Source organism: Podarcis pityusensis, assembly GCF_964106645.2.
Source record: "Podarcis pityusensis genome assembly, chromosome: 5".
Classification (NCBI taxonomy): domain Eukaryota; kingdom Metazoa; phylum Chordata; class Lepidosauria; order Squamata; family Lacertidae; genus Podarcis; species Podarcis pityusensis.
This window is the reverse complement of record NC_138032.1, coordinates 78,166,682-78,179,304: the sequence shown is the minus strand read 5'-3', so window position 1 is coordinate 78,179,304 and position 12,623 is coordinate 78,166,682. Positions and strand designations below refer to the sequence as shown.

The following is a 12,623-nucleotide window of genomic DNA, read 5'->3' as shown; positions in this document are numbered from 1 at the left end:
GTCAACCATGTGCTAATATATAATATTATATTATTATGTCAAAGTTGGCCCACAAGGTTGGGAGCAGGCCTTGTTCCAGCACAAAGGAACATTGCGAAGCAAAACAAATATTTCACAACCCATCCCTGTCTGGGCCAAGTCTCAACGTTGAGCCCTTTGCAAGCAGTGCCTCCTAATCACCCTTCAGAGTAGAGATCCTAACTCTGAGAGAGTGCAGGATCAACCCACACATTCAGCAGAGGTGTTGATAATTGCACAACCACATCTCATCACTTGGCAAGCTTGCCTTCTCTGATATAAGCTCTGTTTATGAAAGGCAGTTGCGGAGAACCATTTTGCATACCCTGCCAAGCTGTCAAGCGATGATGGCCGCAGCTCTCAGTTAAGAAACATGTTTTCATGCAAATTGGCCTTTTGTTGCTCAACTGTGAACATTCTCTAGCCTGACATATTGTCTGAAGCATAGGAGGTGCCCAAATTGTGGCGGGAGAGGGAGAAAACACTTTTTCCATGGTGGAGCTCCAAGATTGCATTGATAGTTTACATGGATCACCCAGGTCACGTGGTTACTTCCCACATCAGCTGGAGATGTGATACTGGTCTGGATGCAGCCATGTGACCTGGGAATGCTATGTGGTCATCATTAGAAATGGAAAGTTCCACCAATGTGACATGTGAAGAAAGCCCATTCCCTGTGGCCCCCACACCACAGAGACAGCTTGCTGTGAATGGGGCTGCTGACTAACGTTAATTACAATACTGCAGTTTCTCTTACTGGGCAACAGAAATGTACATTATTTAACCAACTGAGCTCTCGTTGCTCGGTCCCTGCTCCTGCCAACCTAGCAGTTTGAAAGCACGTCAAAGTGCAAGTAGATAAATAGGTACCGCTCCAGCAGGGAGGTAAACGGCCTTTCCATGCACTGCTCTGGTTCGCCAGAAGCGGCTTAGTCATGCTGGCCACATGACCCGGAAGCTGTATGCCGGCTCCCTTGGCCAATAAAGCGAGATGAGCGCCGCAACCCCAGAGTCGGCCACGACTGGACCTAATGGTCAGGGGTCCCTTTACCTTTAACCTGCTTTCCAAGAATACGCTTCACAAAGCAGCTTACACATAGGTATAAAAAATAGAATCACAAAACAAGATAAAACATACACCCCACACACTTTGCACCATCCTTTTAAATGGTTATCTGTAGAGACTTCTTATTGAATTTTTTTTCCTGTCTTTGCATTTTTGTATGTATTTGTTTTCAGGCATCTAATCTACACTATATTTTGTATGAATATCCAGTTCCTATTATGCAAATGTGCATCTCATATTTTTTTAAAAAAAGCAACAACAAAATGCCAGTTAGTAAGTCTCATAAACTTGTGTTTTATTTTTAAGGTGACTTTCAAAATACTCCCGCCCCGCCCCCACAAATGAACCTTATTTCCATTAACTAACCGGCCTATTATTTACCCCAGCTCAATTCCGTTTCTTCCTCCTTTTTTTTCGGCATCACTGCCCTGCCCCATACTTCAAATGATGCTGCAGATCCGTAATGTGTGCATACCTTGAGTCTACCTTTAGCATAATACAGGGACAGATGGCAACTACACCAGGGTAAATATTGCCAAAAGAAAATGAACTGAAGTGCAAGCAACTGTGATATCAAGGGAATAACTCTGCCATGCTATTTACACACACACACACACACACACACACCTTTTGGGCAAGTACATCAAGACCAAATAGAGATGCCAAACTAAAAGAAATCCAGCAATATTGTCAGGAACAGAGATGTTAATTAAGACCTCTTAAGAACAGATACCTCTCTTGTGTCATTGTGATTTCTTTCCTTACATTTGTGTAATTGTCATTGACAAGCACATCTCTTTTGCTTTGCTTTGCTTTGCTTTGCTTTTAAAAACCAAAAGTTGTTGGTTTTTTTATTTAAAAAAAAACTACGACCAAATCGGATTGTTTCCAGAGCCTGCAATCTTATGTACACTTCCTGGGAGTAAGCCTAATTAAACACAGTGGAATTTACCTCTGAGTAGGCACCCATAGTATTGGAACCAAATAGATTGTTCAGTCCCCATATGGGACAACTGTGTATTCCTGCATTGCAAGAGGTTGAACGAGATGAGCTTTTGGGTCCCTTCCAACTCTACTATTCTATGATTCTATGAAGCATTTTCTACAAGGGTAGAAAAATTAAGGAGGGTTTTGTTTTGCTTTTTCACTGACAAGCGCAGTAAATGTCAATCAAAGGATGATTTAAAGTTCAGATTGACCTCTCTCGTCTATACTGGGAGAGGGTTCCTCTGTCTGCCTCCTCCACCACAAGTTACTGCTGTCACTTTGAAGAACAGTGAAAACCACAGGATCCTTTAAATGTCACTTTCCCCATCACAAGGCTAACTGGAAGAGAGGCGCATATGGAGCTAGGCCTAATCAAAGTAGCTGGCATTCATTTGTCTCCAAAGTCCTCTGCTCTTTTCAGTCATTTGGGCGACTGGCTGTAAAGCCATCCAGGGAATTGTTTCCATCGGCATAATCCAGTCTTCCTTTTGCAACACAAACCACTTGTGAAAGAAGCTGCCGCTTGACATGAAAATGCGAGACACAGGAAATGTATCAAAACCAAGACTTTCTGTTTTGCTTTTGTTTAGCCTTCTTCCAAGGAGCTCAAGGTGGTGTTACCTAGTTCTCTCCTTCTCCATGTTATCCTCAAAAAAACCTCATGAGGCAGGTTAGGCTAAAGGGGCAAGGTCTGGTCCAATGAGTTCGTATTAAGTTTGTTTGTGTTACAAAGCAAACAGATAAACAGGGAAAGGTACATTACCTTGACAACGCCTCCCCAGGTGGGATTGAGCAACTGGCTGAGGTAGGCGGAGACCTCCAGGTATCCCACCTGGGGAAGGCGAAGCCAAGCCTATGTTAATGGTGCCGCATAGGGTCCAGGGGGCTGCGTGCAACCACGCAAAGGGCGTCCCCCCATTTAATGTGGGGAGCAGTCATTGTCTCCACTTTCAATTCATAGTCTTGTTCACAGTTCATTTACGTCTGGTGAGAGATACTTTTGTCATAGACATCTTGAAGTTGGGGGAAAGGAGAAGGTGGGGTAGAGAGATGGGGATATTGTTCTTTTGTTCTAGTGCCTATTATCAGATTAGGTCCAGTGAGCTTTCTAACTCACTCCTTGACATGGCCTCAACAGATCCCCAGTGATGTTGGCCTCTGATGCTGGCTGTATCCATCCCTTGTTTATGGCAAGGCTAGGCAACCAGTGGATGTTACTGGACACTAACCCAGCCAGCATGGCCAGTGGCAAGGCATGATGGGAGTTGTAGTTCATCAACATCTGAGGACTATAGGTTTGTGGTTTGGAGCACAATACCTCCCTTGAGCCTTGAGATATAAGAAAGAAATTTGACGTGCCAGTTTTATGCTTCCAATACAGTGGTACCTCGGGTTACATACACTTCAGGTTACAGACTCTGCTAACCCAGAAATAGTGCTGCAGGTTAAGAACTTTGCTTCAGGATGAAAACAGAAATTGTGTTCCGGCAGCGCGGCAGCAGCAGGAGGCCCCATTAGCTAAAGTGGTGCTCCAGGTTAAGAACAGTTTCAGGTTAAGTACGGACCTCTGGAATGAATTAAGTACTTAACCTGAGGTACCACTGTATTCTAAGTTCACACGTGAGGGGTTCTTTTGTTTTGCACACTTTTCAAACTTGGGGAGGGCAGGAAGCAACATATTTTGTACAGGACAATCTGCCTTCAGTCTTGGGAACTGTTCTGTTTCTAAATGTCAGACCTCTGTGATGTTCCCCCATGTGCTCTTTTCAGAGAGGGGCAAAGAAAATGTAAAGCATATTGCCACGCGATCTCTCTTTTGAGCATTGAAGTATCACAAGTGAGTCTGGTATGCACTTTTCTGGTGTAGTTTCAAACTTCCCACCCCCATGAAATAGCTCAGAAGGAGGGAGCGGGCAGACATGTGGATACCTGGAACATTATTTCAGAGTTCTATGCAGTTGTCGCCATATGCCAGGTACTATGCAGAACTTACGGTAGATATGATCCAGTTCTTGCCCAGGGTTCCTTCAGTTGATGCAAGATGATATGAAAACCAGGGATTTAAAGAAAATGGTATTTTGATTCAGGTGCAAATGAAGGCATCAGTAAGCTGCAGTTAAGTTGAGTCAGGAAAAAAAATAGTTAAAAAGAATTGTACTATCTTATTTCATTACTTCCCAGGTGTAGAATATAAGACCCAAGCTCTCTTGGAGCCTTTTGAGAATTTATGTTGGCATAAAGGATAATGGATATTTGGCAAAGACCAAGAGTGGAGGGGAGCTGTTAGTCAATGCATTAACCTTTCACCTTGGAATATCCATTTCCACATCTTGAGCATATTGTTGATCAAAGTGAGCTTGGCAGGGTTTCATTTCTCTGCCTATGAGTAACTAGCAGTTGTCACAAAACTGATCACACATTATTCCATCGCTAGGAATCAGGAAGTCTGAGGCCAACACAAAGACACAGTTTTCACTTGCATTCCCATTACACCAGTGAGCATTCTGTAGAATACTTTTCCTCAGAAATAACAGGCACCTGGAGGCAAAATGGTGGTGAGGAATAACGGGCACCTATTGGACGGTGCCTTTGACATCACTGGTCATGAGCAATGCCTATTCCTCTCATTTTACATCGTATTTGCTTAATTGTCAGGGACTGGGCAGAGGAGGAATGATGGAGACCACCTCCCCATCCTGACCCTTCCAGGGAGGAGGAAAAGGAAGACAGCATAGATTTACAGCAGGAGTTTTAGGGAGGTCACAGCTCAGAGGCAGATGAGGGGGAAAGTTGGGAAATCATGGGAAAGTCAGAACAACACCCGGCTGACACGTTGTCATTAGAAAGCATTCCAGACCCTCCATCTCCCAGAACCCGGCGAGTCTTAAAAGTAGGAGAGCAAAGAGCTCAAAGACAGAGGGCACCTAGCAGCACCCATAGAGAAGGTGATGATAATGACAAATGAGGAAGTGGGAGAGACGGTGGGTGGAGATTCACTTGGGACAATGCCATTATCCAAGAGGCTGGGTTCTATAAAGACTGAAATAAAAAAGGACTGTAAGAGAATTTTCTTTGTCTTTATAATTCCTGGGCAACCAGTCGGGAGCCGCTGACAGCATCCTGACATTAATTTTGTTCACTCCCTTGCTATAGTAACAAACATGGTAGCCCTCGAACCAACAATTGAGTGAATGACAGTGAAGTGCCTTCTCCAATATCTTGCTGTCATTTTGTGGACCTGTTTTCTGTTTCTTCTCCCTCTTCCTTTAGTGACTTCTTCCGTGCTCCCCTCTCTCCAAAGAGTGCACATCTCCCATGATGCATTAAGAGAGAGATAGGGTGCCCATTTGCAGCCCATTCGTAACTATGCAGTAGTAAGACTCCCGCAATCCTGTGATATGTAAACAAGATAGCACAGAATGATTTGAATTTGGGACATTTGCTGGAGTTCACCTGTTACTTCACTTATCCTCAGACTGTATAAAGGTAAAGGGACCCCTGAACATTAGGTCCAGTCATGGCCGACTCTGGGGTTGCGGCGCTCATCTTGCTTTATTGGCCAAGGGAGCCAGCATACAGCTTCCAGGTCATGTGGCTAGCATGACTAAGCCGCTTCTGATGAACCAGAGCAGAGCAGTGCATGCAAACGCCGTTTACCTTCCCGCCGGAGCGGTACCTATTTATCTACTTGCACTTTGACATGCTTTTGAACTGCTAGGTTGGCAGGAGCAGGGGCCGAGCAACGGGAGCTCACTCCGTCGTGGGGATTCAAACTGCCGACCTTCTGATCGGCAAGTCCTAGGCTCTGTGGTTTAACCCACAGCGCCACCCACGTCTCAGACTGTATATATGTGTGTAAATAAAATAATACCACACCACAACCCTCTAGAGATGACACTCAAAAGAAACAGAACTTGAGGAACGATGCACCCCTGAGGAGCTCACTACTTAGAAAATGGGGTGCCTGTATTAGCAGTAATAATAATGGTGGTGACTGGTGATGGTAATGGATGAAAAGAAACAAGAAAAGCCATATGCAATATTCTCTGAGATTTCAGTGTGCATCGCATCTACAAAAATGTTTTTATTTCCAAAAACTACAAATCCCATTTTCTTCCCCCATGTGCATTCCTGTAATAGCTGTGAGTTTACACATGAACATAATGCAGCAGACTTTCCTGAATCCCTGTTCCAATCGATGATTTTTTTCTGTCTCCCTCCCCACACATTCCCAATTATTTTTATTTCTAGACCTAAGGCGTACGACTCTGCAATCAGCTGCAAGTGTTTTCGATTTTAGCTCTCCATCAAAAGGACCAAACGCAACGCAAAGATGCCAATCCTAGAGAAAGCTGCGAAGAAGAAAGAGAAAGAAGCTTGCAGCCAAGATGAGATGGTGAGCAACTGTCTCTAGAAAATAATGGGATGTTGAACAAGGGGCTGGGTGTGTGTGAAAGTGGTCGATGTGACCCTGTCATTTTTCATGACAATTGAACACTTGGCAAATACACAAAAGGTGGCAATGAAAGGTATAACATGCCAGGTTGCAGTGAGGGACACCAGGGTGGAATGTATCAGAAAAATGAGTGTCAATTAAGAAGGTTTAATAAATCAGTTAACCTATTTCATTTTAAATAAATATTAGCTTGGAGCTCACTAATTCACATACAGTGACACTGCCCTTATAGGGAAGTCTTCTGAGACCTGGTGTTTGATCACATCTTGGGAAGAACAGACCAATTGGTTTCAAAATCTCCTTTTGGGTTCTGCTGTCAATTTTGAAGGCCCCAGGGTATTTCATAAAGATCCAAAAATCGTTCTCCTGGTAGTAGCCAGAATGGTGATTTCTAGAGGATGGAAATCATCCTCTCTTTGCAATGCTGGTATACTCACAACTGGTTCATAGCCCTTACTGACAAACTTGATGTCTAATACAAAGTTGGCAAAGTGGGTGACTCGGAATTATGCCTTTGAGCAATGTGGCTTCACTTCATTTCCTTTATTAATGCCATAGTAAAAGGTACATGACCCCCAAACTCTCTTTTCATGAAGACACCCTTGTATGAAAGTAGTTGATACATAATGATGAATTGCATGGCTAGGGCAGAAATTCTAACTGGACCTTATGACAAGCAGATATTTTGTAGCAGTCCACTCTGGTTTTTGCTTCCTGTACCCCCTTTGTAGCAGGTGTGCAAGATGTAAGGCTTGTCGTTTCATTTGCTCTTAGACCATTTCTTGTTCTGTTCTATTTCTTTCAGAGAACATTAATAAGATACCATTTTTAAAAAAATAAACTAAATCTCTGCCCTGTTCAGTACATCATTAATGCATACAGCTTGATGTAGCAGATTTTGGAGACAGAAACGGTTGCATTGCTTTTTGCAATTCAAATTGTTACAAATTCTGCATTTAACTATTTGACAGGGTAGGGGTTATACAACAGAGGCAAAAGATATGCACGTACCAGATAGGTTTGTCATGGGATCAGATTCCTGCATCTTTGAAATTTGCATAAGAGGAGGAATTTCACTCACTCACTCCTTGAGTCACTCACTGCAACACCATAATGGAAGAAGATGCCCTGACCAAAATCCTTCCTTTGGTGCAATGACAACAAAGACATTAATCCTGTTCCATATGGAATCTGACAGATCTCAAACACGTGTAACTGATAGTTGTGACAAAATTTCAAAGAGCTATCCAGTGTCTGATCAATCAATATCTTTTTTAAATAGGTGCTGCCCAAACTTCCAGTCCCACCACTGCAACAAACATTGCACATGTATCTTCACTGCATGAAACATTTGGTGTCAGAAGACCAATATAAGAAGACTAAGGCCATGGTGGATAGGTTTGAAGCTCCGGGAGGCCCAGGGGAGGTCCTTCAGCAAAAACTGCTAGAAAGACGAGAAAAAGTTGAGAACTGGGTAAGCCCAATGCTACTTTGTTCCAGATATCTTCATCAGATAGAATATGTAGAATAATCTAAAAATTCATGTTGCTTGCTTGTGTTACAGCCTCTCTCCTGCATCACCTCCCCTCTGGGATTGGTTCAAGTGCTCTGATGGCATGGTAGGCATTGAAATATTTCAGCTACCAAAAAAAGCTGACACACAGTGAGACCGAAATTAGCATGGGTGGGGTCCCACAGGGCCAAGAACCACAAGGTGCCCAGAGATGGAAGGAAGATAAAATTCCTACCAAAGAAGAATGGTTGACCAACTTGATGGATTACGCCGAACTGGCAAAAATGACTGGGAAAATCAGAAACCAGGAAGATAAAAACTTTAACAAGGAATGGGGAGAATTTATAATTTATCTTGGAGGACACTGTAAACAATTAAAAACATTAGCAGGATTGTAACAACCCTTGTAATGTAACAAGAACTAAGGATATAACAGAGTTTTTTAAAAGAAAAATGGAGGAGAATATAAGATGCAGTGGAAAGAGTTCAACAAGAGAACCCACAGGGGGTGGAGGGAAGTTCAAGGATTTGGGGAATCCTATATCTTTGTGATGTTAACTCATATTTGAATGTAAACTTTAATTGTGTGTGTGTGTGTGTGTGTGTGTGTGTGTGTGTGTATGAGAGAAAGAAATGCAAGGTGTCATATATTGCTGGCAGGAAGGGCAAAGATGCTGGTGGTGACAAGAAAAACAGAGAGGGTGAGAGCCCGGAAGATGAGTGGGGTAACAGGACAGAGGCCAGATGGTTGAATGAAGGAGAACAAGACAGGCAATGGCCTACAAAGCAGTGACTAGAGGAGGCAGAGGCCTGAGAGAAAGAAGAACAAAGGAGCCAAGAATTTCAAGAGAGAAAAGGTCAAAGAGAAATGTGCCCCTTGGGTAAATACAATTTTTAAAGATGGAAGAAGAAGAAGAACTTCACTATCTTAGTATGAATCAGAGCAGTGCAGGTGAAAGTTGCCCTAAAATTCTTGTTCCATGTCCTCCCTATTCCCCTCGCTGAAACAGTCCTAAAGAGCTGGCAATGCAAAAACAATGATTTCATTTTTCAAGACTAAAAGACACAAATAGCAATGAAGGTGTGCTATTAAAAAAACATATATAGGAAGAAGGATTGGAAGTCCAAGCTTATATTATGATACTTTTCAGCTGTGACAGTTATAGTACATGATAGCCAAGAGTAAAAAACAAAAAAAAACCATTGTTAACTATAAAAATCAAAGCAAAACTATGGTTAACTATAGAAATCAAATCTCTACCATAGTAGCAGGCCAGTTTTTCTTCTCCACCTTAAAAAGATTGCAACAGTTAAGGGTAAAATTCCAGTGGCTGATCATAAACCCGAGAGATTCTAATACAGAATTTGGCTTTTGCTCTTCTTCCTTAGGACTCCAGGGAATGTGGGGGAAGGACTTTTTTCCCCCTTTCAGCGTCTGTTCCTACAGCAATGAACAAAAGTCTCCAAGGAGTTTTATTCCAGCAGATGCCTAGATTCAGAATTAAGCACACTAATAAGCACAGTAGCCATGCCTTGTATCGCTCAGATATGTAGTCATCTATAACCATTTTTTCCCTTTCTTGTAGGTTTTAAACTACTGGCTGGATGACATGTACCTTAACAACCGGTTGGCCCTTCCAGTCAATTCCAGCCCAGCAGTTATCTTTGCTCGGCAACAGTTCCAAGATGTGAATGACCAACTGAGGTAAGGTATCTGTAGTATATATTGGGTGGGGGCGAACCATCCCTCCATCTACTTTTGTGGCCAAATAGTACCATCTTTAAACCAGCCTTTGTGGTCTGGGCATGCAAAGGAAGAAGCATTAATACTTCTCTTCTAAAATGGACTGTGTTCATTCGTTACTGGTATTGATTTGTAAGATATCAAGGTATTTACAAAATGTTGTAGATGTCATTGATATAAATACACCTTTTCTTTAGTATTACAACATGGCTGTAAAAAACCTTTTACGAATTTAAAAATGGGTTTCAATGCAAGTACTTCTGCCTAACAGGGTTGATGTGGATCAAAGTCTGTGGCTTAGTTGGAAGAGGAAGCTTCTGTGTCTTGTCATGTGGAAACCAGAGGCCACAGGTCACATTTTTCAAGGGAAATATATTCAGTGTGTTTGCTACTGTATGTGAACACAAAATGACAACATTCCTAGAAAACAGACTGTATGTGAAGCTTCTGTTCCTGCTTTATGGCATAGTTTGTTGCAGGGAAAGTATCTTCAGGGAGATCCTGCCCAATGAGAGATCAGCTTCTGCTTTGCGATAGTTACAACTCACTGAACTGCAGCAAAGCAAAGCATGTTGCCTGATCTGAGATGTCCATGTCACAAAGGGAAGGGCTCTTGTGTTCAGTTTAAAGCCTCGGTGGAACAGAGGGTGGGGATGTGGCGGGAGTGTAAAATGAAAGATATCCAGGAAAGTTATTCAGATTTTAAAGCCCTGTGTAAACAATGCCTAGTCCAATGCTGAAAAGTCAGATCCATTTGAAAGGCTGCCATTTTTCACAAATGATCTGCAGCATTTTATGAGCACTATGAGCCCAGTCCTAGGACGTGGGTGGCGCTGTGGGTTAAACCACAGAGCCTAGGACTTGCCGATCAAAAGGTCAGCGGTTCGAATCCCCACGACAGGGTGAGCTCCCGTTGCTCGGTTCCAGCTCCTGCCAACCTAGCAGTTCGAAAGCACGTCAAAGTGCAAGTAGATAAATAGGTACTGCTCCAGCGGGAAGGTAAACGGTGTTTCCGTGCGCTGCTCTGGTTCGCCAGAAGCAGCTTAGCCATGCTGGCAACATGACCTGGAAGCTGTATGCTGGCTCCCTTGGCCAATAAAGCGAGATGAGTGCTGCAACCCCAGAGTCGGTCACGACTGGACCTAATGGTCAGGGGTCCCTTTATGAGCCCAGTCCTAGACAAACTGGATGAGCCACTGATTTAGCTACAATGACACAAGTATTTCAAAATATCCACAAGGCTGGAGTAACATTGTACACTGTGACCCACTGTCACTGCACCCTACTTTGTTTTCAGAGACTGGTGCAACATATTTTTGAATATGTTCCCAAGACCTGGGAACAAAAATGAAATATTGCGTTACACAAATATATCAAGTGAACCCATAAACAGTGATGTCAGCTTTCACAATGCAGGCCTAGGCTTCTTTTTCTGTTGAAAAGGGCATGGAATATATAAGTTCATCCCCTTCCAAACTGGTTCTTGGCAAGTATTCTTGGCAAGAATGGCACTACACTCATTTCTTGATTGGGCCCGTCAGTGCTCACAATGGCATGCAGCCTCCTGAGAGATCCATATCTCTGGATTAGGCACAGCTTTTGGAAACAACACCACTTTGCAATCCATATATATGTAAAAAAAATGGGAAATAAAAGATGAGAGAAAACGTGTTCCGCTAAATGGGTCAATCAAAAAGATCTCATTGGGGAATGAGACATGTGAAAGAAGATTAAAAGTAAAGTGTTGTGGGTAGAGATGCTCCCTTTTGTAATTCACCAACTTACAGGCCAAATGGACTCAAAGGAAAGTCCCAGAGGTTCATACTAGTACATGTAAATATGCATAAGATTACAGCCTTAATACTGCAAGGTGGTGAATACAGGAATATACCGTATTTTTTGCTCTATAAGACTCACTTTTTCCCTCCTAAAAAGTAAAGGGAAATGTGTGTGCGTCTTATGGAGCGAATGCAGGCTGCGCAGCTATCCCAGAAGCCAGAACAGCAAGAGGGATTGCTGCTTTCATTGTGCAGCGATCCCTCTTGCTGTTCTGGCTTCTGAGATTCAGAATATTTTTTTTCTTGTTTTCCTCCTCCAAAAACTAGGTGCGTCTTGTGGTCTGGTGTGTCTTATAGAGCGAAAAATACGGTACCTTGTATGGGCACAGATCATTGGTCTATCAAGCTCTGCATTGCCTACTCCAGAATAGCCAAATGTGATGCCCCCAAGATACCACTGGATTCCAGCACCCATCATCACTAGTCATTGGCCATATTGACTGGGGCTGATGGGAATTGGAATATAACAAGATATGGAGGGCACCATTGTGTCCACCCCTAGTCTATGGTGTTTGAGGGCCTAGCTACACATTATGCTAAATTTGCCAGCTGGGGCATGAGACGGCTGCTGAACTGTAGCCAGGTTCCTCCTTGCTGTTAGAACTGTGTGCAAATGCTATTTTAAAATGTCAAACAATATCTGGAGGATCATAGTTTGTCCACCTCTGGCCTAGTTGTCGATCAGAATTACTCTGTTCTGCAATGGCAGTGGACACAGACTTCGATAAACAACAACAGCAACACCCTATTCTAAATTCTGGCATGAACACATACTTCCTCTCATGAAACTGAACAGCTTCATTGTGACAGTTGTTTTCTAGAAAACGGTGTTTTGCATCTCTCCAGTGGAGAGAGCCCATAAACAGTAAACTCTCATGAGCAGATGGGAAGCCTATCAACTAACAGGAGGAACCTTGTAGCAGGAGGAAATGATAGGGCTGTTGTCTGGGTCTTAGGCAAAATTTGACCAGGATATTGATTTCAATGACAAAGCTCTTTGG

At 43.0% G+C, this 12,623-nt stretch overlaps 1 protein-coding gene across 1 annotated transcript in view; it reads left to right on the top strand.

The window, feature by feature from the left end:
* CHAT (choline O-acetyltransferase) overlaps positions 1 to 12,623 on the top strand; it is a 53,957-nt gene that overhangs the window by 5,034 nt on the left and 36,300 nt on the right. The window contains exons 2-4 of the mRNA XM_081004971.1: positions 6,323 to 6,467; positions 7,810 to 8,001; positions 9,627 to 9,745. Of these exons, the coding sequence (XP_080861097.1) occupies positions 6,405 to 6,467; positions 7,810 to 8,001; positions 9,627 to 9,745 (374 nt within the window). The 5' untranslated portion in view covers positions 6,323 to 6,404. The remainder of the gene's footprint in view (positions 1 to 6,322; positions 6,468 to 7,809; positions 8,002 to 9,626; positions 9,746 to 12,623) is intronic.